General features: G+C 36.7%; 3 protein-coding genes and 1 long non-coding RNA gene across 4 annotated transcripts in view; 2 read left to right on the top strand and 2 right to left on the bottom strand.

Annotated features, from left to right (window-relative positions):
* LOC139115704 (uncharacterized) overlaps positions 1 to 26,291 on the top strand; it is a 381,257-nt gene that overhangs the window by 338,202 nt on the left and 16,764 nt on the right. The window contains exon 2 of the mRNA XM_070678020.1: positions 18,936 to 19,053. Coding sequence (XP_070534121.1) covers positions 18,964 to 19,053 — 90 coding nt within the window. The 5' untranslated portion in view covers positions 18,936 to 18,963. The remainder of the gene's footprint in view (positions 1 to 18,935; positions 19,054 to 26,291) is intronic.
* LOC139115691 (uncharacterized) lies at positions 840 to 2,976 on the bottom strand. Its single transcript, XR_011548162.1, has 3 exons — positions 2,789 to 2,976; positions 2,035 to 2,302; positions 840 to 1,337 (listed from the first exon to the last, which is right to left on the bottom strand). It is a non-coding gene; the product is annotated as an uncharacterized lncRNA (long non-coding RNA).
* Positions 4,269 to 13,129, bottom strand: LOC139147292 (uncharacterized). Its single transcript, XM_070718327.1, has 5 exons — positions 13,030 to 13,129; positions 11,928 to 12,103; positions 10,060 to 10,271; positions 8,100 to 8,180; positions 4,269 to 4,892 (listed from the first exon to the last, which is right to left on the bottom strand). The coding sequence occupies exons 1-3, from the start codon at positions 13,058 to 13,060 to the stop codon at positions 10,074 to 10,076; spliced, it is 405 nt and encodes a 134-aa protein (XP_070574428.1). The 5' UTR covers positions 13,061 to 13,129; the 3' UTR covers positions 4,269 to 4,892; positions 8,100 to 8,180; positions 10,060 to 10,073.
* LOC139115696 (uncharacterized) lies at positions 14,241 to 18,921 on the top strand. Its single transcript, XM_070678006.1, has 6 exons — positions 14,241 to 14,513; positions 14,801 to 14,922; positions 15,521 to 15,690; positions 16,693 to 16,931; positions 17,678 to 17,782; positions 18,791 to 18,921. Exons 1-6 carry the CDS (start codon positions 14,310 to 14,312, stop codon positions 18,794 to 18,796), a joined length of 846 nt encoding a protein of 281 aa, XP_070534107.1. The 5' UTR covers positions 14,241 to 14,309; the 3' UTR covers positions 18,797 to 18,921.

The following is a 26,291-nucleotide window of genomic DNA, read 5'->3' on the forward strand; positions in this document are numbered from 1 at the left end:
TTTCAGAGAAGAATAACTTTTACTTTTAAGAACTTTTAAATGAGAAACATAATCAAAAAATTCAACAAAAATACATAATTCAAGAGATCGTCACAATATACATGTGTATAAGGATTACCTAAGGTACCAGGTTCTTGAGTTATAGATTTTTGACCATTTTTACATTTTTCAGCTCGTTAGCATAATTTGGGCAATGCAAACTTCATTTGAACAAAATCCAACCTATACCCATGGATGCATCAACACACCAAATCCTAAGCTAAAAAAAGTGCAGCTGTTTTGCGAGTTTTGATGTTGACGGACAACTTTTCCAACTTTTCCCTGGGGCTACCAAAATCCATGAAATCGTAGCCCACATGGACTACCAAAGTCCGGGACATAAAATTCAGTCAGTACTTGGCGTGCTATGTCCAATATGTGAACTGACGAACTTGAATGACAGGCACTGAAAGTTATGGTCAATGAAAGTGCATTTTCATTGAAATTTGAGCATAATATATCAATCAAGGGCAATATGCCTCCTCCCTTTTAGCACTGCTACAGTATGTCTAGTCTCAACGTGCTGAGAAGGTCGTGGTCGTTGTCATGATGAATATCAAAATTTTCATACAACTCTGAGAATGAAACGAGTTGTCAATAGATCACCAAACTTTTGAGTAGCACTGTTGTCCAAAAAAAGGCCAAAATAAGATTGTCTCTTGTCACTGTCTCTTGATATCCCTGTTTGCATGTCCGAAAATACGAAACAGAAAACGGAAGTACTATGCAGCCAGTGATGAAAAATTCAATAACTATTGCATCAATAGTGCCAAACAGCATTGTTAAAAAAAAGAGGGGGAAAAAAAGAAAACCACTTCGCCGCATCACTATTGCTAAATGTCAAGGACCAGAAAGTGCAAGTGGACGTACCAGGGGAAAATATTAATTTCAAGCCCTGCATTGGTATACTAAATGTATGCTAAAAACTGTAAAAACAGCATGTTGGAAAACACAAGTCTGAAACTGCCCACTCTAGGATGGCCTGACTAAGTATGGCCAAAGTAGTATCCAAATTTTACAATCAAAGATTTCATAAAGACCGTATCAGATTAAACCTGGTAACATCTACGCAAATTCCGAGCACGATTTGAACAAACCTTACAATGGTTACCCATAGGAACCTACAGTCTAAATCTAAAAGAACTTTCATTCTGAGGTATCTGTTCCGAAACTCATGTCTTCTACTGTTGCGTATGCAGCTGACTCGCAAATAAGTTCTGCATGTTTAGCCTGACGATGGTCAATGTCCACTCCGATGCAGTTTCTGGAACACTGCATTGCTGCTGCTACAGCAGAACCTGAAACAAAGAGAATAAACATCATTCAGACTTACACCAGCTAATTTTTTTTCTGTAAAAGTGTCTATTGTTTAATAATTTTAAACCTTTTCCTGCCAAGTCCATATTTCAACATCAGGTCAAGAATGTTAATCTAGTGAAGCACAACATATTCCATATGGTGTATTTTTTAACATATTATTGAACTTTTGAAGGGTGTTGAGAACATAAGTACTGTAAACTTGATTTTTTTGTGGACAAAAGATGCTATAAGTATAACAGACCAAGCAAGCGGGTGAAATTACATATGGTTTTGGCTCAATACTACTTTGTACTGACTTGCAAGATGGGGGAAGTTACATGTGTGGCAGTAAAAGTGTTAAATTTGAGATGGCTTAAAGGTCAAATATGCACTGTAAATGGGAAGATCGGAAGAGTTCTGACTTAAATTTGACAACACTAATGCAGTCTATTTCAGAAGGCATCTTGTAATGAAAATATATGTACAAATTTCAAGTCAAGGTAAATGTTTTCTTCACAGTATCAATATGAATCAAAGCTTTACAAATTGCGCCTACTTTCTAACCCAACAATGTTTGCTTGCAAATTGATTTCTACATTATTCACTTACAGAATAATTCATTAACAATACAAGTATGCAAAATTGATTTATTTCTAACTGAACGTAATATTTTGAGCCACAGAAAAGCTTTCTAACCTGTGCCACAGCAAGCGTCAAGTACCCATTGCTTCTTGAAGGAAAATAACTCTATCAGCGTTGTCATCAGTTCTTGTGATTTTTGAGTTGTATTTATGACTCTTCCTTCTTCATCCTTGTGCAATTCGGGGGACTTGCATTGCCATAGGTTGTGTCTTTTCCCTGATTTATCCCCCTCTGTGTTGATGTGTGTGTCTCCGAAGTTGTCTGTCTTGATTCCAGTAACCGATGACAATGGGATGAACTGCATTGGTTAATGTAGCAGAATCTGGGAAAGAATTCATGGTTAGATTTTTATGCAATTGGCTGTGTGTAGGTTTATTCAGTAATTGGAATGTTTTTGATTTTGCCGAAAATACACTCTTCCAATAGCATTTATATGACAGAGTGTAAATTAACATCATCCACAGTTGTTAGCAAAGAAGAAATGCTAGATATTTGATCAATGAAACCAGTAAGAGTTTCCGTACACTAATCTGCCAATCAGCAGTACAGCCTGTCAACAGCGGTACCATTTTGTTGAGATGACCACATCAAAGGAGACTTTGGTTGAAGTTAATTTCCGTTGATTTTTATGCTAAAAGTTATTACTCTTACATAATAATAATGTCTTTAAGATCATACTTCAAATTATAAATTGGCCGCTTAAGAAAAAAAGGAACAAACACAGCTATTAAGCCTTTATCAACAACATTATTATCATATCATGGCCATGCTCCTTCTCAATGCTAGTAACACATAAATTCTACTTTACCTGGCACAGCATCTTCGATATGGTAAAACCCTAGGTCTACCTTGCAGTAGCCTGCAGCTTTTAGCGTCTCCTTAACCATGCTTATTTCATGCATTTCGCACATCACAAGTATGGTGTACTGCGGCAGGTTGACACTGACATTGAGATTTTTGATAGTAACAACAAATGCCTTCACTTCCTTCTGGTCCCATTCCCGTGTGTTTAGAAAGAGTCAAATACCCCTTTAGAAGATGAAATCTTATTGGGTGAACGGGACATATCAAAGAGTAATGAGGAATATTTGGAATGTAACATTGTTCAACTGGTTTACATTATAGTAGATGTTGGGTATGTGTTCACTGCACCCCTTTCTATCAAAGTATATGTAGCATGACACAACAACCCTTAAATGGTTCTCCTTCCAACAAGTTCACAATGTTAGATGAGTGGAGGCCCTGTATCTTGAAAACTATTATGAGGAGCCCGACATTTAAACAATGATTGCTGATTTTGGTGTAATGTAACAACATCTCCATTAGGTTATACATAGTAACATGTTTACTACATATAAAAAATATTTTTTACAAAAAATGGCCTAAAAAATCACAGCTGTGTTTTCTCATAAAAATTTACAATATCTGATTTGAATTATCAAAAGGGGCCTGTATACCAATTAGACAAGTACTAGGCTTGCAGTTCACAGAAATATTTTTATGCAAGCATTAAAAGCACATGATCTGCAAATTTTGGCTTTATTTTCATTATTTTATATTTATCAAAATATATGAAGTTCACTTCATATATGCACTTGCTATCACTCATGCATATCTGTCTTGAACTGGTCAAAATCTCGTGGTATACCATCGCTGGGGGTGCTTTATTGATTGAATATCATACCAGTATATTGATGGCGCAAATATAGCTATCTGATTGGTTGAGACATGAAAGAAACGTGGTATATTGGCGATATACCACAACCGGCATACGCGCGAATCTCACATTGAACAAAAATCAGTTTTTTGATGTTACATGCCAGAATTTCAATATACTGGTATGATATATTATCAATAAATCACACCCAGCGACGGTATACCATGAGATTTTGACCAGTTCACTTCATATATGCACTCACTATTGGTCGTGCCTATATGTCATGAACTGGTCAAAATCTCGTGGTATACCGTCGCTGGGTTTGATTTATTGCTTAATTAGAGCACTGTATATGCAATAACACAAATTACTTCAAGTACGAAATTGTTACATGTGTAAGTGAAGATTACACAATAAATGCAACTTCAGTAGCGTATACTACTGTTCTCTTGGAGTAATTTGTATTATATTTTATATATCTACTTACACACAGACATATATATGTACATATATATGTACATATATATATATATATATATATATATATATATATATATGTGTGTGTGTGTGTGTGTGTGTGTGTGTGTGTGTGCGTTTGCGAGAGAGAGAAAAACAAATTGACTTACCATCGGCATATCAAGGATGACAAGATCAACTCCAGTTTCGTGACAAGTCAGCTCTTTCAGATGTTCTGGCGTGAACTGCAGAATATCACCCTCTGTGATGACAGCTTTGCATCTATCTTCACCGAGGAAGCACACTTTCTTCCTTGGCCACTGTTGGTGACTTCCTCCCTCTCTACTCTTAAACGATGACAGTAGTTTATGAATACTGCAGGTGGGTTTGGCCTAAAATTGTGGACAAGAAATCTTGCCAAGCTTTCCCTACTAGTCTCATCTGGATAGAGAGTTTGTGCTTCCTCCCATGTTGATATGTCCATTTGGTGAAGGAATGCTTTTTGTACTAATGCAAGTTTGTTGAGCACTTGCCCTTCCTTATGCATTTCAGCGATTGATAGATTTCTGTCTCTCACATCTGTAAGAAGCGCTGTTACTGTTGCAGGATCAAGTGTTCTAATCGGTCTGAAAACATATGATGGAATGTCGGGCTTTGAGATACTGTCCTTCACCTTGCACTTCTGACCTTTTAATGAGCTGTCTTCACTCATTGTGAAGATGTCTTGTAATATCTGATGTGTTGGGTCACTCATTCCGGCCAAAAAGCAGGCTACGTCCACCAAAGGACTTCCTTTGCTCTGTGAGTATATAGGTTGCAAAAGTAAAGTTAAAAATGAACGGACTGTAGCATTTCACACGAGGTTGATATCAAACATACATTACATAAAAACAAGAGAGCTGAAAATTTGCTGTTGCTTATATATATACGCATAAGGCGGATGATGGGATTTTTTGATTATAATAATTCATTTGTTTGTATTTATATTTCCACGGATAGAAACAGCGCATCAAAAAGTCAATAGCTTTTAGATAATTAAAACAACCTAGTGGGTGATATAGTCTCAATATGATACATAAGATAATTTTGGTAATAATTGATGCTGATTTGCCAATTAAGGTAGGATACTACCTATGGATAGCGCAATTATGCCCATTCCATTGTTTTGCATGTAAAAATGTTAGAAACCACCCAAGACCTAACATATATAACTCAGAGTGTACAGATGTCCTTGTGTGAAATTACACTGCTCAATGCTAAAAGCACAACATTATAAATCACTTCTGGCACAAAGTAATAATAAAAGGTTATTCACATTATACTACTAGGATTTACGTCCAAGTACATTGTTCCGTGGAGGTATAGTCGCATCGTAGACAATACCTCCACTGCAAGATGTACTCAGACAAGTCTGGGTAATTTGTGAATAACCTTATACATCTCTTAAGTCAAATTTCACCAGAATCAATCAAAATTTAAGTGTTTTTAGGATTTTTAGGATGCCTGTCTTACTGTGAACTTAGTGGCTGTGAGCAGACTGGGAACGCATTAAGTGAGTATACTAACAACACAGAACAACATACCAATCCACAGAGTGCAGTGCATGTAATAGAAATTGTCCATTAGTGGCAGAATTTCACCGATCATTACCTGACCTTTTTTACTTGGTGAAGTACTGAATGTTTTTAGCATTATATATATACGGTAACAGTGAATTTCAAATTAGCATAGAATTACATCTGCTTGGGTGGTAAGAGAAACATGTCTGGCGGTAGAAAATGACGCCATCTGCATTCATTACAAACGTTCTCCTTTGATAGATATTGCAACAATTTACGCCAATATGACATTCATTGGGTTAAGGTCAACTGAACATTGTCACTATTACTCTGCTCTCATTAAAAAAGTCATAGGTACACTGATGCTTGAACATTCTTACATTGCCAGTGTTTCCCCTGGGTTCCAAAATCTTGTAGCAAATTTGGCTAGAAGCCCTCAAAATTATTTGCCAAATCAGATATTCAATTAGCCAAGCCAAATGAAATGACGTCATTTCTCTCGTTAATATGCAAAAATAAATATTTGTCTGCATTTTCTGCAAGCATGACGGAAATAAGCCCTGTTAGTGCTACTATGAATACTAAAAGTCACACCAATTTATGGTTCAGATTACAAGGTGCCAAAATCAGCCACGTATAGCGCATACAACATAAAATTTGTCAGAATTTCAAGCGATACTTGTTGAAAGTTCAGTGTATATCCAGCTATATTTAGTAACAAACCTGAAATGGCTATCAGTGCTATACTGTACATATTGCTATAGACAACGGCATGAAACCTGGTTCAGCATACTGGTTTTTCAAATGGATCAGATATCCATTCTCGTAGCAGTTCAAAAGCAAAATACGCTAAGATTTGAGAAATGTTTGCATTGTAGACTTTGGGTACATTTCCTCTAGGCTTAAATTTGGCAAGTGATGCTTGGACAGCACACAGCATATCAATGACGCTTGGGTCAGGGGTCATCATCAAAGACGTCAGTGCGTATTCACAGCAAGCTTGAATCATGCTACAGACCACGGAAAACGCAGATCATAAATCCAAAATTTTGAAGTCTATTATGTAAACATCACCATAAAATATATAACAGTTTGATATGGAGAAACATCTTTTTGTTTCACTGATGACCAAGTTAAATGCTCAAATATCCTGATAAGACATGCGGATTTGCACAGGAATGCCGAAGTACGTCAACTCGGCTGACTAGCCCCAACGAGCGCCTTCTCTGAAAATCTGTTGACGATGTCACGTCACAAAAATGACAAATTCTCGAGAATAAATCTTTAAGGAGGCCAATTCACACAAGAATCTACGTCAGTAAAGATATTTTCTTGTTGGCAGCAATACACCACGAACATTTATGCTGTTCAGGAGTGCCTTACTCGCTGTACGTTATAAAAATGCCATGCGGTATAATACTTTTGACCCTGCCGTTACCTCACTTTCCAAGTTCACGTTCGACTTTCCTACTCTGATCATAATCTTCTTTCCATTTCATAGCTTTACTTGCGCTTAGAACCTGCGTTAAGGGTGGTTTCTCCCCAATATGGTGGAGCAGCCGAAGCCAAAAGGGAAAGTTTGCCGTTTTCGCTTAGTTTCACCGTCACAACGATCCTTCAGCGTTGACGACGACATGGCTGTCACATACTGCATAGAGGAATCCCTATGCACATTGCGCATAGTCCAATCCAAAACTTTGAAACATTTTAGTCAAGTAGTCATGGTGTACCTGCCTCACTTCTGGTTTGTGAGCTATTACAATTTTATTCATTACTGTATGTGTTACAAATAGGATCTCCTGACATACAAGGTCAGGTATATACAGAGATAAATTATTACATCTCAAGTTGTAATGCATGACAGTGTGCGGACACCATGTTGACGTCATAGTGCAATTTTAGATTCGCAAATTTGGCTAATTTTTGCCAAATTCTTCTCGCCAAATGCTACTTTTTTCTCACACTTGTGATTTGGCGAGCAGGAAGCGGAAACACTGATTGCCTTCAAGTTATCACATTTTCTGTCGATGAAACTGTGCAGTAAATGATATGTTTTAATCGCTACAGTGTATATAGGTCGTATGCTTATTGATGTTTCCTACACTGATTGTGTTCTGTAAGCCAGAATAGTGGACGTCGTATTGGGTTAAATTGTTGCCAAATCTATCAAAGGAGAACGTATGCATTAGATGCAATTGGTGTGATTTTTTTATTGCTAGAAACGTTTATTCTAATCACCTAAGCACATTGTAATTCCAAGCTATTTAGAAATTCACTGTAATTATTTTTTTTGCATATACATCATATATATATATATATATATATATATATATATATATATATATATATATATATATATATACATATATATGTGTGTGTGTGTGTGTGTGTGTGTGTGTGTGTGTGTGTGTGTGTGTGTGTACTACTTCATGGCATTAACTTCTCACCTGGTTTAAAATCAATCCACAAGTTGCCTTCCACTTCTTAATATCTGCAATGTTTTCTTTCAACTTCCTACAAATTGCAACCTACAATAAATAGAGTACGACATTTTACCACAAATACAATACAAATAACTAATTACTGATGGTACTAAATTTACCCAATGGAAAAAAGTCAACTGATCAAGCAGTAGGGCAAATGAGAAATATAAACTCAAGAAAGACACAACGTGCTAAAAAACACTCGATCTTTCTTGACAGTGGCCTTTGGTTTCAAGTACGACTTGCAGGATCTCTATTTTACATGACTTTGGTGATGAAAAGATAATATAATGTGCCCCACTAATTTTTGGGAAGTTATACTATAAACAATCAAATATGGAAATGACTGAAACAAGAAAACTGTGCAGTTTTACAGCAAATTTTAAACTACAATCAAAGTCCACCCAAGATATCAGTAAACTAACTTCATATGGTATGAGACAAGCATTTGACCAAAGAAAATGAAGTTGAGCCAAAAAAGGAGACAACTGTCTTTATACTTAAAACATATCCCTTTCCTGTTAATTTCATAAATAAACATAATTAGACAATTAAGAGCCCCAACAAAATCCAATGCTACCTTTGAACAAATACAGATTTCACTTTTAAAAATATTAATTTAACAACGATTCACAAAACTTGGACCTTATATTGTTATAATAGGTTTGAACAAGTAGTGTTACTGAGAAGTTATTGCTTTTTATAGAAGACTAGGTTTTCATAAACACTTATAATGATTTGTGTGCTTTGGTTGGTAATACAAGCCAATGTACAGTATCAAGGTTGAATGGTCTTTTTTGGCAGTATAAATGTTATGTACCTGGTTAGCAATGACAAGTTTTTCAGTTTATGAAGCTACTTTGGCAGGTACAGAAAGGTACTTGATGGAATTCAAATGATCATCTTCTGGAAATTTCTTGGCAGTTTCTTCCGATGACAGAATAACTGTATGATAGGATTGGTGCCTGTCAACTAAATGTTATGAAGGCATGTCATCAATAAACATGAGACCTGTGTCAAAAGTATCTCTGATGAGTGAAAGACAAAGACTTAACAAAATTGCTCAAATCTGCAAAATCAGCTTACTATAAAACAATATAAACTGCCTCTAAATTTTGTATTGTCATATAACAATATTTAAAATGGAATTTTAAGGCACATCTGTGAGATTAAAATTTTCCAGATAATCATCCAAACATTTATTTATAACGCAAAAAGGCTGCTTACATTTGGTGTGATGTTAGAGCTTTGACCTGCCTGAAGGACAGACTGATACACATACAGTCTCACACTGATGTGTCTGCAGCACTTAGAGATTAACAATTACCACCTAGGATAGTGAATTTCCTTTGTTGTGACACTAGTCAGGACTACATGAAAATTACCCATATGTCTACAGAGGCATTTACTGAAAGTTAAGAGCTGCAATGTAATATTGCTTTGTTTGATCAATTGTTTGAAGTCACGAAAATCACAAGTTGGCAGAAGCTTAACAGACAGAAGTGGGCACAGAAGTATTTGAAAGCCTCTTTTCTTCTGATAGTTATAATTCTTGTCTCAATTTAGTCTCATTAATATACTTTTGTACATGTTGGATAGATAACAAACCAACCGCGCGTGCTCCTTTATTTTCTGATCAACAGGAATAACATCATTTCAGCCTGTATTAACCCTTTGAGTGCCATATTGTTCCCTCCAAAATTTTAGTGCATTTTGTAAATTTGTGTATAATTTTCTGTAATTTTTGTAATAGATTTGGACTGAATTGACATGATATCATATTGGCTTCAGTTTTTTATAACAATTCTGAGAAAATGTGAAAGAAATTGTTTGAGTTTCATTTTACAGAGGTGACAAAATTGACATTGGCGCTCAAAGGGTTATACATGTATTTTTAGGGTGAAACAAACTTGTGGAAACAAACCTTGTCCTTCAACGTTACAGCATGTCTGTATTCCCAGTTGAATTGTGCTTCACAGCAAGCCACTGTTTCTGTTCAGCACTTAGTCCACAATAAACCACACAATTTCGACTCTTGAATCGTTTATCTGATGAATATTTTGTTGATTTGCTGATTTCTTTGGTTGCTTCGAGGCAATGTTGACCACCAATCACACCATAAGTATACCCATTGATCTGCAATAGAAGGTAAAAGGTGTAAAATACAGGACATGCAATTTAAAACCTATGACATTTTTGAAAACCAAAATTATGATATGAACACAGGGTAACTTTCTGGTATCCAGGACAACTTAGAAATTTCCACTATTACAGATGCCTATCTTTTTCAGTATAGCTATCATCTCATCGGTACAATTTTCTCATCTGCCTGGTAGGAGTGAAAGTTGAATCAGGGAGATGCATGGAAAAATGCACATAAAAAATTTCTATTGCTGTCTGCCACATTAGGTAATCCAGAGCCATGGCGTCTACAATTTATTTTTTTAGGCAAAACACCACAGATTGATTAACCCGTGACCTGATTGCTAGTGCAGCTCTGCTGTGGCTATGTACACAATAAATTTTTGAGACACATTATTGATGAAGGTGGAAATTTTTGTTAGTTTATTTCAGTGGCCAGACAAAAAATGGCAAAAGATCACTGTGAAATTACACTGATGAAAACTCAATGTCCACAACAAGTTTGCTTTTCAAACAAAACCTGATGTAAATGCAAGTTAATAAAGAGCCTTACGAATGGTTGTCTAAAAACTTAAGGTCAATTCTACCTTGATGCAAAAAATGTCATTGTATGTTTACTGGAAAAATATTGCACTGCGATCTACGTATATAACCATTTTGTAGGCTGCCACACAACAATATACATGCATTCCTTTTATGTGTACGATCTGCAAAGTTGACATGTGGTTTTGGTTATGGTGAAATATTGGTATGGCAAAGTTCATATTCTAATACCTGAAAGTGGGATATAGAACATAATATAACCATGTCTGTATCACCTCATCCTAGTGATGTTTACTGTAAAATATCAGCAGTGATATTTCATGGTAAATGACAAGAAATGCAGGAAAAACGTCATCGGTTTTGGGGTATTCCCAAACTACATTTGCAATTTGATGGTAAATAACATTAACAAACAAAATGGCTGTCACTCTCCCCTTGTGAAGCGATGTCACCAACGTAAAAATTTGAAGGGCTTTGAGGAACATGGATATTTAAATATTATGCACAAGGCGTAATTAAGTAAAGCCTAAGAATTTAAGGTTTTATGTCAGTATTAGTAAAATTCTGGGCATGGGTATATGATAACTTGGCTATTACCCAACATTACCGATTCCTTGCATTGTATTAGCATACATACCCAATATCAACTGTTCCTTGCATTGTATTAGCATTCGTGACAATTGTGCTGTGCCAGACACTTGACTTTGTCTCATGTCTGACGCAGCACAAATGACACTCATGCTGATACAACAAAGGAACAAGAGATATTGGGTATTATATCATACCAGTATATTGATAGCACAAATACAGCAATCTGAATGGTCGAGACGCAGTAAGAACAATTGTATATTAGCGATATACATTGGCTGGCATACGTGCAAGCTCTCAGCTTGAGCAAAAAACCCCGTATGACGTTCCATGCCAGAATTTCAATATACTGTTATGATATAAAAGCAACATCACACCCAGTATAAGAGATTTGACCAGTTCACTTCATATATGCACTCACTTCGCTCATGCATATATGTCGTGAACTGGTCAAAATCTTGTGGTATACCATCGCTGGGTGTGCTTTATTGATTGAATATGATCCATTTTATGTAATACCTTTTTACTATCAAAGTCCACACTACATTCCACATCTTCAACCACTACACACAAAGGTTGATAAGCTTCATCCGCAAATTCCTCCATCTGTTTCTTCAGATTCCTTAAAAACAAGGAATCACACTCTCGAATGTTGTCTCGTACTTGCAACACATCGATATTGATCTTGTATGTTCCTATTCCAAAAACAACATGGAAAAAGTCAGACAGAACAAACTTACATACATGGCGTGTTAAATACAAGCAATGTAATGATAATGCTCAATAGAGCAACATCAGCATCAAAAACATTTTTGCATATTAAATTACAATTTAAAGAAATCTGATTTTGGTCATCCCGAGGGACCTGTACTCTAACCATTAAAGGAGTAGGAGAGGCCGTTATGGAACAGCTTTGAATGTAAAAAGTTGATTGACAATGGACACTGCCACACATCCATCTATTAGCTTCTCTTCACTGACAGCCTGCTAATAAATGTAACTAACTTGGCAAATGCAGATTTCAAGTGGACTGTTTTTGTCTGTCAACACAAAGTGCATATTTCAAGTGCACGATTGACATTACGTATGATGCAATTCTTACAGCAAAGCATCGGTGAAAATTTTCGTTCATACGTTGCATCAAAGGTTAAATCAAACATCTTGATTTTATAATGAATGTTTTCAACATTTTTGTCACAGCATGGACACTCAGATAATAGTCTATGCTACCTTGTTGAATTACATGTTCTAGGAGACAACTAATAATAAGCTTGGATGTTAAAGGAGCCTCGAACACTAGCACTGTACAGACCACCCTGACAAACTTTAGAAGAAAACTACAAACTACTTCCAAAACAACTTCAAAACTAAACACATGTTACCATGTAGAAAATACTTTGTTTCTTTTAACTTGAGAATCACATGTGAAAGATTCTGTAGACTACTGTTTCTTGATTTTCACATCAGTTTTCAAACTTACAGATCGAAATCTGCCCTTTGCTTGATGTCAGTTTAAATGTTAAATGAAAACAAACATATAGCACCTTTGTGTATGTCCATTTGTAAAATCCAAAAAAATAAATCATGTAACACTCCATGCAGCAAGCTTTCAAAAACTTACCACAATAAGCTTCCTGGACTTCTTTTGCCATCTTATCCTGAAGTGAAGCAGATGAATACACATTTCTTCTTCAGCGAAACACTTGGTACTTGAGTATCAGGAATTCGTCTTTTCTTTCCTTTCGTGACTTCAAGGGTATGCTGTGAACAAAAAGCAATATTCGCATTCATTATTGAAAGTATTCAACAACAAAGTTTCAACAAGCAATCATTAGCTTTATGCATGTGATTTATTAGTTTTGAACGACCTTCTCTACAAAATTGTAACATGTTTTCATGACTAAATTCGCTAAACAAGAACATTAACTTGCTTAGATTTGTAAACAATTATAGAGAGATGGGTATCTGTGATTAATCAAGCTTCTGCAAAGTTCTGGAATTACATGCCAAGATGTAAAACATGGAACCAGACTTTAAAATTATTTCTATGGTTACTGCAGACACCAATTATATTCAATCATAGACCCTCGAGAAAAACCTCAAGGGTCTATGATTCAATGCAGAAAATTCGTTAAAAAAAATAAAAAAACAAACCTTATTTGATTGTCATTGTGCACCATTCTGGGCTATCCCCTACTTCGTTATCTGATGACTGATCAACTGTTGCCAGCCCACTGTGTGAATCATCTGATGAACTATTGTGGCTACTTGTAGATTGCCCACTTGAGTTGATGCTTTTGTCACCACATATGTCGTTATAGAATTGTACAAATTGATGTACACTGGATTGCTCTCTGAACTTCTGGCTGAGGTCAGAACGATTCCATTCAAAACGATTTCTGTGCAGGACATATGCATCTTGGACTTCTGCAGATCTATGGAAGAAAAACTGTAAAAGTTGAAGAGGTAGAACACAATTTATAACTGAGTGACTGTTGTTACACTTGTACTATGACAATATTGAAGACCCACTAGCTTGTACATGTAATGGCAACACTATATCTGAGGTACAACGGTGATTGTTGAAAGTTTCAACATGTCTGTCATAATCTACACTGTATAATTTAAACATTGCAGCTATGATGATGAGGTGCATTTAGATATTGTGCACAAAGTACATTGTCTGTAAACAAGAAACTTGCACATTTGCAGTTCTGACGAAGGATGTATGCTGACTGCTTTATTTATACACAGACAGAGACCATTGCCAACAAGATTGCACTGATTACATACTCTGTACTGACTTGTTAAAACTATGCAATTTACAGGCATTGTCACAGTTATCAACGGGAACTTTGGAAATGTTGGCTTCACCGACAAATCCTCATCAGCAGTGGATGGATGCGGCACTTGTTTGAACGGATTGGTGATTATATGCCTCACAAAGAAGAAATACATCTTCCGTCTTGCTACAGAAAGAAGTCATTGTATGAAAGAATGGCAAGGGAGTTTAGAGAACGTGGCAAATCTGAAAATGATATAATTTGCTATGATTATTTCATCAGACTATGGAAAATACATCTGCCAGAGTTCATTATTTCTAAGGTACAGTATAATATGTATTCATGTCATTATAGCTAGATAATGAAATCTGTTCAAATTATAAAGTTGTTGGAGCAAAGTAATGTTTTGATAAAAGTTTTTGTTGCAAATACTATATAGCCGAAATATTGCTTAACTCACAAGTGAGTAATTTATTCAGCAGAATCAAGTGACAATTTAGGTACACATTTATTGTTTGTTAGTCCAGTGTGGTTTTCCAAAATTTTAGCATTATGACAAAAAGATTTCACTCAAAAAGTAAATGTGAGTAATTTCTTTACATTCCAGAGGAGAGTGAATTTGTTAAATGCAGAGATTGCACTGAACTTGAAGAGATGAGAGCGAAAGCTACCACAGACCATGGAAGACAACGAGTAGATTCTCTCTTACGTGCACATCTTGGAAAAGTAGAGTAAGTATAATGCACGAGCTAGCTAAAACAAGTCATGAGTATTTGCATTTATACCTTGTGTCAGGCAAAAGTAACATTCGACATCTTAATCATTTCACATTTTGAGTGTCCATGACATAAATACGATCAAAATCTTTTAAGCTACAGAACCTAGTTAGAGCCAGGGAGTTGTTTAACCCTTTCACCCCCAGTTCCCTGTATACAGGTCCAACTTTACCATAGAAAACAATGGATTTGGGTCAAACCATGGTGGTGAAAGGGTTTAACTGATACGCATATCAGCGATTTTACACCATTAATAGCAGTCCTTGAGTCATTGATTTGATGAGCTACATGATCTCAGTTACACAACACAAATCACAGCCACTCAATATCATATATCATCACTCTATACAATATATATATATATATATATATATATATATATATATATATATATATATATTTTTATATATATATATATATATATATATATATATATGTGTGTGTGTGTGTGTGTGTGTGTGTGTGTGTGTGTGTGTGCAAGCATGAATGCAACAAATTATGTTGTACTGGTACTTCTGCTAAAACTGATGTCAACTGATCAATCTGTTTTCAGGATGGAACGAAAACGGTTCCACTACAACAGGGAAAGAGCAGAAAGAGAACCAGAAGAAATTTTGACTATAATCATCGATGGAATGGATCAAAACAAAACAAACCTACCGCATTTACACAAAGAAGATAAAAGTACAAGCAATCTGTTCCGTCTACGGACACATATAACAGGTAAGTAAAATTGTGTATTTTCTCATTTTGTTGTGTGGTTCAGTGTAAACAGGAAATGGTTAATACTACCATAACAAGCAGTGTTTTACCCAGAGAGCATTCTTGCATCTTTTGGTACAAAAAAATTAGAAGCAATTCCCCACTTAATCACTTCTAATTTCTGTGGAAACACTAGTGTCATAAACATCTTATTAATTTCTGTTAACACATGTAATGGGGTAACTGGCAAGAATGGCAGCAAAAGACAAAAGCATATAAAATATTAGAATGATGATAATGTACCTTTTTTCAATACAAAACTGTAAATACCATGATTTTGTCACAAACTGTTAAGGGAGAGGTTCCACAATGTGAATTTTAAAATGAAGGTACTCATAATATGAAATTTTAGATGGAAAACGGCCTTCATAGACCTATCGACAGATGTGACTTTGCTTCGCATGCTTCTCTAACTCAGTGACCACCCAGTTTTAACCATCATGGGCAAAACACCTTTGGAAGGATATGTTCTAAAAACTTATTCTACACCAGCCCTCCCAAAGAGACACTTATATGTTTCCTAGTCAGAAATCAGTCTCTGGATTGATTTGAAAATTAGTTTACATGTACTTGAAGATAATATAAAGTTATTGAATTGAAAATGAAAGGACTATATATTAATTTTTTCGATAATGTTCTCTTTGAGCAACATGTAAGCCTTTCTTCTTTTTATGGGCAATATTATCTGAATGCATGTAACATGTTGAACCAGGCTACTATTTTACAGTTTCTTTTTATTCATATGCAAAAAGATGTGAACACTTTGATAAGAATCAATTAACATGTGTATGTATGCGGGTGTTGGTTATCAGTCTGTACATTGATGGTATCTTTATTATATAGAAACAGAGTCGGATGTCTTAGTTACTTGTGATAATGATATTCTGGTTGCACCTGTGTATCATGACCAAGTCAAATGTACAGGTAATGTAATAAATTGCTGGAATTTAATCTTGTTCACAGGTGCAATTGTCCACACTGGTGTCACTGGTGGTAAAGTTCCATTTGTCTATGTCGATGTTAATCATATTCCACATGACTCAAACCTGACCATGAATGTCCTCTTAGAAATCCTAAAAGAGGTTGAAAAACACCTAGCAAGAGTCCTGTACCTACAGCTTGACAACTGCTTCAGGGAGAACAAAAAACAGATATCTTCTGTCACTTATGCAGTTGTTGTACAACTCAACATTTTTGAGGAGGTAAGAGAAATCTTATTGGATGACAGTCTTATCTACACTTGCACAGTGTAATTGACTTTGTAAGAAACTTAGAACCTCTTTAGCATTGAATATGTGTATTTTGTTTGTGTCAAGTATTCATGCAAAAACCAACAATGTAACATTATTGAAAATTGTGCGTGATATGTTGGAAACTGCAAGGTTGAAAAGGCAGACCAAGTAAGGATAGACTTCATAAGAAACTGCTTGGCAAGTATTTTCATCCACGCGAATTCCAGAAACAAAGAAGTGAAGTGGCAATAATAAAACTGCTTAAAAATAGCAATCGGAAAAACTGATGCAGTGTTCATGAAAAAGGAAATTTTAGGCAAAATCATTTCACTAGCAATAAAGGATGGATACATTAATATATGTATCATGAGGATCAACTATCAAAATTGAATTACATTGTACACGAGCAAATAAATACCACAGACAAAATACAATGTACGAGCAAACCATTGTATTATTGTGTTTTGATCAATTGGATTTGTTATACACAACCACAAAAAACCTGCAACAACACACACACAAACATTGTAAACATATTGTTACGAGCAAGGAGCAGGTTGTTTTACTGATGAAGTTAATCATTCGTCTACAAGGCTTCATAGACAAACCGTAGAAATGAATACAATGGAAGAAAGAGGATTAACTTGTCAAAGTCTGGCAGATAAAATAGGTTTGGGATGACAAAACTAATTTTTTCTCTCTGATTATTTCAACAGGTTTATGTCAGCTTTTTGCCTGTAGGACACACACATGAGAATGTAGATCAGATGTTTTCCAAATTTCATCTCGTCTACAAATATCAAATGCCTACACCATGGATGGTAAGTAACCTTCAGATGTTGTGGTTAAGGTATTTAGCTCGCTGCAAGTGTCGTAGAGCTTATCAGATAAGCGGAATGTCTGCTGTTATCCGTCAGTCACTCCGTGAATCAGTTAGTATCTTGCTTCTTGTCTGAAACAACTTGACTGATTACTTTGGGTAACCTTACCTAGGTTTGTTAAAAATGTTCGTCCAATTGCTGTGAAATTTGATATGCTGGTTCCCATGGATAACTTCAGTCATGTTTGCACACATCATTGTGAAATTTGCATATTTGTATTTGCTTGGGCAATTTTCTTTCTTTTGGGAAAAAGGATCATCTTCTCTGAAACCACTTGTCCACTTGCTGTGAAATTTGCAGATTTCTATGGGATTCCTAGTCAGTTTTGTTTGTATTAAGTTGAAATTATGATATTTGTATATTCTAGGTAATTTTTAGCATTGCTGAAATACATAAATATGTATGTGAGATACTTTGTCTTCATTAATGAATGCTTGTGAAAATAATTTAATTTGAAGTGAAGGTATACAGTAACATAGAACCTATTATATCATACCAGTTTATTGATTGCACAAATACAGCCATATGATTGGTCGAGACACGAAAAGAAGGGACAATCACTGTTGTTTTTTTAATGATTGTCCAACAATTACTTCTGTGACAACATCATGCTGTTTTGCTCCCAAGAGCATGTTGAAAACACTCACTATTCATTGTAATATGTAGAAATTAAGTATTGTACATTGTATTGATTGATAATGAGTCTTGACCACATGTGTACGTAAACAATAGTGTAGTTTACACATGTAATTTGCTGAGTTAAGAAGCTGAATACTGTATATCTACACATGTTTTTTTGATGAGAACAAGAAACTGATGTTGCCACATAAAAACAAAATATGGGAAAACTGATAAGAGTACTGCCCCATGGCATTCACCTCTATAAAGTAAGACCACCAGCAATCTTGTTGATGTGTACAAATGTAAACCAAATGTTTCTAATTTCAGACCTAGAAACCACAGTTATTGCTTCATACACCCCACCAATCAAATGGAGAAATATCACAGAGAAGCACCTATTTAACATTAAAGAGTGGCTTATACCTCACATGCCGGGCAAGATGCAGGGCCACTCAAAAACAACATAATTCAGGTTCCATAAAGTCAACGGAACAGCCTACATGCAATACAGACAGTGGTGCACAGACCCTTGGGAACCTTCACAGAGAGATGAGAATGGAGAACAAGTACCAGGGATAAGGTGTCTCAAGGTGGGTTCTCAAAGAAGTATTGTTCGAAGCATTAGTAACAGGAAACCCGGCATGATCGTGCATTTCTATGATTGTTTTCAAAATAGTGAAAAGGAAAAAAACAACATCCTGGGCATGTATATTTATTTTTATATGAATTAACAGTTTTCAAGGAACATTGATAATATGTTTGTATTACAAAGAAACAGTTGTCTTTGACAGCTGCCAGACTGTCCAGCAACAAAAGCTATTAACTATGTGATTCTCAGGTTCTTGATTATACTGTAATTAATTGCATCCCTTTGACAGAAGTTGTACATAAGCCAAAAGCATTTATTGAACCAATACTTCCAATAAAATAGATTCACCCTTAGTTATTGGCCATTGTTTACATAATTCCTGGACCAATGAATGTGTTTCACCTTGCTGGCATAGAGATGATATAACATTGGTCTGCATTGATTTCTAGCAAAGGCTAAAAAGGCTCATGAGTTAAAATACATCATTCAGTATTTTAACTCTTATTAACTTCTGTAAAATGAAATGTAAATTCATGATTGTCTCACACAAATGCCTGAGAAATGTATTGAAACAGAATTGTAAAGGCGCTTAAACCAGAATGTGACATTTCTCAAGTAATGAACTTCATACCACCATAAACAAAAACATTCAAGTAAGGAGGAGAACTTGGTGTAATGTATTACCGGTACTATCATACGTGGCAAATGTGGAATAGAAGTAAAGTAATAGTGTACCTTTGGGATTATCTTGTTTTTCCTACAAAACATCTTGTTTTTCCTACAAAACATCTTGTTTTTTCTACAAAACATCTTGTTTTTTTAACACAGGGAACTCCCTCTTACGCACATGCGCGGGAGTTCCCTGACCTATATATGAACTCACTCACGCGCAGCAGTGCATTGTTCTGAACTAAGCAGGGAAATTCCCTGCTGAGTCATTCACATTCCAAATGGAACTTGCGCAATGTGCTATGACTCACCCCCCTATCAAAACGGAACGATATTCTATTCTCTCTCATTTGTTAGATAGATTCCGACTGTGCTGCAGCTCTGTACACTCCTTAAGGGGTTCCAGTGCTGATTTTTTTTGTCTTCTGGATGTAAGTATATACTCGTTTTCTGGTTGTGTGAATTTACTATGTTTTTCCTACGCCTATCGGAGCGAGATTTTCACCTATTTTAATCCCTACCGGAACCATAGGGATGTTGCGCAACCCTCTTTTCCAGAAGAGTCTTTCGCAATAACTTTTCCAGTAGGACTTTCGCAATACCCTTCCAGTTACTTAGCAACTTGTCACGTGGTTTCAGAGGTCTGAAACTCTACAGTTTTCAGAAAATTTTCTGTGGAATTTTTCTGAACGACTCTAGTTAACTAACTTTCATATCCATTTAATCCATAATGTCGTAGGTATCGTTCCAGCGGCGGACTAAATCCTTCTTGTTTTTGTATTTCTAGTGCCTGTTTGAATATGTTCTGAATAAGTTCTGACTCGTTTTCTGTTGTTGCACCTTTTTCTTGTATTTGAGTAAACAACTGCTTATATTGCACATAATAATGTTTATACTTCTCTCTTCTTTTTGATACTCCAGTTTTTCCTTGTATTACATCAATAATAACACCTGGTACAGGCGTCAAAGCTATGAGTACCGGAACTGTAGGAATTGCTGCTATTACAGCAGAACTTACAAGAATTCCCTTAGTAATATTGAGAGCCATATCAATTCGTCCCATCAATTTGTAACTTCGTCGATATGCAGCACTTGTTCTTTCAATATAGTCGGCCAACTGTTCAACGCTTTCAACAACTGAGATGTGCATTTTTTACTGTATATGTAAGGGATGATAAAAAATAATTGTAGTAATATAGAAATACAATATGGCAGAAGGAGGAGAAGATATACCACTCCAGGATTTCGATGATGCAAATTTTAATGACGATGATGATGCTACTGCTGAACATACTTAATAGACGACGATAATGCTCTTGCAGAAGCTGATCCTTTCCTGGATAGCCCGAAGGCGGATCTTTTGACTAAACTTAGAGTAGATAAAAAATTAAGTATGGTTAATCAATTCTTAAATGAGAAAAAAATTACTGATCCGGATGCACTAAATGTATTGGCTACGGAATCTGAGATTAGGGATGGAAAGCTGTATTATAAAGACCTCAAGCTGTCTAAAGATAGAGGAGGTGGATTTTATAAGCTGTCCACATTAATGGGTAAAGAAGGAGGACATGCATTTATTAGAGAAGTATTAGGAGGTCGCTCTAGAGCAGAGCCCGAATATGTGAAACGTACATTGCATTCTGAAGATGTGAGAAAAGATAAAATACCGGCTGAGGAGATGACACCAAAAGACATGGGTATATACAAAGATGAACTGACATTCTTACGGCAAGATGCTTCTGGTAATGCAGACAAAATACAAGCTTTTGAAAATAAAATCGAACAATGGAACAATCTAAACCCTGAATATAGAGCTTTTGTTGATGAATTAAAGATGGCAAATATGCGTCTTGATGAGCTTTACAGTGAAAGAGATAAAATAAGGCTAGAGAAAAGAGAAGTTGAAAAACAGTTAAAGGAAATTCCTGAAGATCACACCCAAGAAAAAGACAAAACCAAGAAACTACTAGCTGAACTCATAACAAGAGAAGCTAAAATTGTTGATCGAATTGAATTCGAACATGATAAGATCAGTGGGGCACGTGAAAGTCTGGCTACGACTAGGTCTCTTCGTGATGTAATTTCCGATCCAGAATTATCACTCAGGCTGAAGCTGACAGAGTTATTTAAACGAAATGGTATTACAATCGCTGCAATACTGACTGCCCTTGGAATGACAATATCAACAATTGCCCTGGCTGTGACTAGAGGAGGAGGGGGGGGCAGGAACTGGAGCAAACGCAGGAGGTTCAGGTCCCACCCAAAGTATATACAAAAGCGAAAGAAATTGTAAAGCAATTTGGCGAATGGTTAAAACATTGGCCGCAAAAAGTGCTGCTGCAATACCAGGTTTAATCGGCTCCCTTGTCAGTTTTCTTTTAAAAACAGCAGGATCGGTTGTCGGATTTGTTGGAGAACAGCTATGGATATTTTTAACTGGATTAACATTAGTCATTATAAATAAAATTATGTATTAATATATCACCCCCTACAGAATCGACATGTTTGGTGAAAAGAATATTGCAAAGTTTCTTTCTAAAAATAAAGACCTGTTTGGTTTCTCTGTCGAATTGGAATGGTGCAAACTTCGGCGGGTAAATCGACATATCCTTCGAGCAAATCCAGGTGTCCGACTAAAGGATGATAATCTGTATCATAACATTTTAGCTTTCGTGAAGGAATGTCAAAAGACTAACTTCTTTAAGCGACTAGAATTCATAGCTGTATTCCAGGATACTGAGGATGACCAAGAGGCTCATCATCTCCAAGAATATTGGGTCCTTCGATTGATTCGCGACACAGGCAATCGATTTATCTTTCAGGCAGACGGAAATATTTATGTAAAGATGTGATTAATTTCTTTTTTTCTTCTACTATATACATTACACGAAAAATGGGGTACGATAGAACATTATTACCGAATTTCAGCAACCGAATACCGAATGGAACGAAGTCATATAGAACTCATCATGTGGTTGCTCATAATCCAAGTGAGGCAGATCCAGGCCAGACACTTATCATACGATGTCCGAAGTTAGAAAGCGGAGTAGTACTAGTTCCAGATACTTTCGACCTGGTTTTGATCTCGAAGTAATGGGAGGTGGAGATACCCGTGTAGTACAAAATGTTGCAAAAAATTTGGTGGAGCGTATGGTTCTAAAATTCGAGGGCAGGAACTTCTCAATTTGAATAAATATAACCTTTTTGAAGTTTATCGCGATCTCTTCAAACATAAAAAGGAGAGAGAGCAAATATGACACTGTACGGAATTCAGAACGAAAATCTAAGAAAATTGAGAAGTGGCGCGGCCAATGCAAATGACGATAGGTCTTCAAAATTGGGCGATCTTTTACTTTTTGACGCGTATAAAACAAAATATGCTATTCGTTTGACTCATCCCCTCATAACAGGCCATGGGGTTGCATATCCAAAAGAGTTAGGGAGTCATATCGAATGGGAAATTACGTTGGCACCAGTCTTACAAGTAATTGTCAATACCGTTAGTACTAATAACCCCAATTATAAATTAAAAACATTCAAATGGAATATGAAACAATAACTGATCCCGACCTCGCGAGGTCAACTGCTGGTTATTACAACAGTGGGAAAAGTTTTCTCTACGAGCATATACATTATTTTAGAACAATCCCATTCAAAGAATCAACCACGGTTATCAATGAAAATATAAATGTACCACGACGTAGCATTAGAGGTATCGCGATACTATTCACTAATCAATCGATTCCTAGGTTTGCGGACACTGAACTTTACCATAATCCACGCATTGAATCTGTGTCTGTATCAATCGAAGGCATTGCAAATAAAGTGTACGCTCAGAAGATGATACCAAGACAATTTTGGCGAGAGGTGCGACGGTATTTTGCTGAAGATAAAGATTGGTGTGAAATTGATTTAGATGAAGACGGTTATTTTACGACTCAATTCTGTCTGTTTATCGATCTGCGTAGTTTTAAAGATATTGAGTTTCATGGAAATGGTCTTAGAGTAATGAACACAAAGGACGGAATTCAACTTGAAATTCTGAAGAAAGACACCTCAGTTAAGGGTGCCGACGACGCTCGCGATGACAATATATTTGCTCACGTTTATGTTATTAGCGATGCCCAGGTCACTGTTGAAAATAGTAGATTAAAGTCTTTACAATTTTAACCATGACCCGTCATTCCATCGGCTGTGTTTCTGCCAGCCATTCGCCCGTGTCTGGATTGTATAACTGCACACGCTTGATATCATTTGGCGCCATCATAATTTTACTACGCTTTTCACTACGGATTTCTCCAGCCTTTTTCCGTACAAACTGTACAAATTGTGCCGGCTCGGGCTCCTTCCCAGTTTCAAATAGATCTTTATAATCTTCAAAGTTCAAATGTTTTCTAACACAAACATCTTTCACCCCTTTATTTTTTTTCGTCTCCGAAGTTGGAGTTCGAAAAGCATACACTTTCGAGCGTATGCCGACAAAATCAAGAATAGGTTCACCATTCAACTCATCTTTAAATTTACCTATCACTTTTTTATTAATCTTCGGAAAGTTGGCCCCACTCATCCCACTAGTATCATATATAGACTTCTCACCATTCTTTTCCACATCTTCTCGGACTATATCATTGAAAGTTACGTTCGGGGAAGGTATCGGTACACTGTAAACAAAACTGTCAGTATCCATGTAGGCTAATCGTATTCCAGGGAACTGCTCACGAAAGTAATTGTAATGCGTCTCATACATAAGCAGCTTAGAAAGTTCAAGCACCGCCGCGCCAATGAAAACTGGTTTTACATATCTATGCTCATCCGTTTTCAGTTCCAGTAGGGCACTGTCGCAGGAATCACCATCCTCTTCGGAAGTTATGAAAGTTATATGTTTCATCTTTGGATTATACTTCTGAATCTTTTTACGTCCACTATCCGTGCCGTTCCAGTCCGAAACAAATTTAAAGTCTCTGTACTTTCGAACATCTTCTATTGTCTTACCGAACATTGCATTATTCATCAGCTTATAGAAATTCTTTTCAAAATCTGTCCTCCCCTTTGTCCTCATTTTAGTGTTAAAGTCAATATATTTCGCGAGACATGGAGCCTCATCGAAAGCAAGCACCCGATAAATCTTTTTCAATCTCATTCCCATCCGAAGATAGAATTCCAGCAACTTGTAGTGTAAGACGTATCTCTCTCTATCCATCACACTTGTAATCAGTCGACCGCCCTGCCTCGGAAATTCATAGTGATGCGGCGCTAATGGCAAATCGCTGTGTTCTAGATGTAATTCGGCTGGATATTCTAAGTCTACTTCTAGAAAACTTGGTGGAAAGGTGGAACCAGGTCCCCACGCTCCGCCAGCTCCGCCATCTCGGCCCCCTTCTTCCCATTCCTCCCACTCTTCCATCGTCATCCAATGAAGTCAGCCCGTAGGCATTGCCTGACTCATTGCCCAGCCGTAGAGATTGTTTGCATCGAGATATTTTATTTCGGTCACTGGCTTCTCCGGATCCCAGTTCCCGCCAGCTCCGTCTGTGGTGTAAGCAGGATGATTTGTCTGTAAGTAATGAATATTACACTGGCTGATACCGCCTCGAATTCCCCTCTGTACGAAATTCATCTGCTCAGCATCTTGAATGAGCCCAAATTTATTACCTGTGTAAAGTAACATAGCATCCCATGTCAAGCCGGGCGCCGACATGTAATGGGCCGGATCTAACTTATATGCTTTTAAACATGTGTCACGGAAATTTTCGAATATATTTGCAAGAAGTAGAACGTCAGTCTCACAATAGAATTCCATATAATCACGAATCGTCTTACACTCAACTTCGTCCCATACTCGCAATGCATGTTCGTAATCAGACTCAGAAATCCCCTCTTCCGTCAATTCGCTATAAAATTCCCCCCTCTCCGGGAGCTGGTTCTCTCCCAGTCTGTCAACCGAGTCTAAATATTCGTAGGGGAAGAAACCTTTCGCCCTTTGAATGTCCGGGTACGAAAGTGGTACCGTCCACCCATCCTCCGGCACAGTTTTTGCCAACTTCGCCAATGACCCCATCATTAACTGAGCACTGTCCATAAACTTTATAGAAAAGAAACGTTTCTTTATCTCCCTCTTCCGGTTCGGCCACTCTCCACCAACAACAACTGAGGCGCTAAAGATAAATGTTTTCGAGAGACCCATAATTCCACCATTGCTCGTCTTAGCTATGATTTTAGGCTCTGGTCCGGAACCATCATCTATTTCATGTAATTCTTTCAAAATAAAAGAACCATCGTATCCCTTGAGGTTGTGAAAGTAGATAGGAATGGTTCTCGACGGGCGACATCCCTCACAATAAAAAGTCGCCCCCTCCTTCACTACTCGGTATCCTGCCGGCTCTCCACATGCAATACAGACTGGATTGCCGTAATTAGAAGGATCTTTTATCGGTTTTATTTTCCAATAATACGATTTCGAATAATCCTCAGCCTGTTCTTTCATATCCTTCAGAAAGTCTGTAACACAGGAGAGCCCCGTGAATGTTCTTTTACCACAACTTTTGGCCGCCCCGGGTCCGAAGGGGCCCA

Source organism: Ptychodera flava, chromosome 2, assembly GCF_041260155.1.
Source record: "Ptychodera flava strain L36383 chromosome 2, AS_Pfla_20210202, whole genome shotgun sequence".
Classification (NCBI taxonomy): domain Eukaryota; kingdom Metazoa; phylum Hemichordata; class Enteropneusta; family Ptychoderidae; genus Ptychodera; species Ptychodera flava.

What these genes read in the sequence shown, in the direction of transcription:
- LOC139147292 (XM_070718327.1), bottom strand. Translation starts at nt 13,060, where the DNA reads ATGGCAAAAGAAGTCCAGGAAGCTTATTGTG. An exon ending in AGTCCAGGAAGCTTATTGTG is followed by an intron (nt 12,104 to 13,029) that starts GTAAGTTTTTGA and finishes TTTTTGGAATAG; the next exon opens with GAACATACAAGATCAATATC. An exon ending in TGGACTTTGATAGTAAAAAG is followed by an intron (nt 10,272 to 11,927) that starts GTATTACATAAA and finishes CTTCTATTGCAG; the next exon opens with ATCAATGGGTATACTTATGG.
- LOC139115696 (XM_070678006.1), top strand. Translation starts at nt 14,310, where the DNA reads ATGCGGCACTTGTTTGAACGGATTGGTGATTATATGCCTCACAAAGAA. An exon ending in GCACATCTTGGAAAAGTAGA is followed by an intron (nt 14,923 to 15,520) that starts GTAAGTATAATG and finishes ATCTGTTTTCAG; the next exon opens with GATGGAACGAAAACGGTTCC. An exon ending in TCTACGGACACATATAACAG is followed by an intron (nt 15,691 to 16,692) that starts GTAAGTAAAATT and finishes TCTTGTTCACAG; the next exon opens with GTGCAATTGTCCACACTGGT.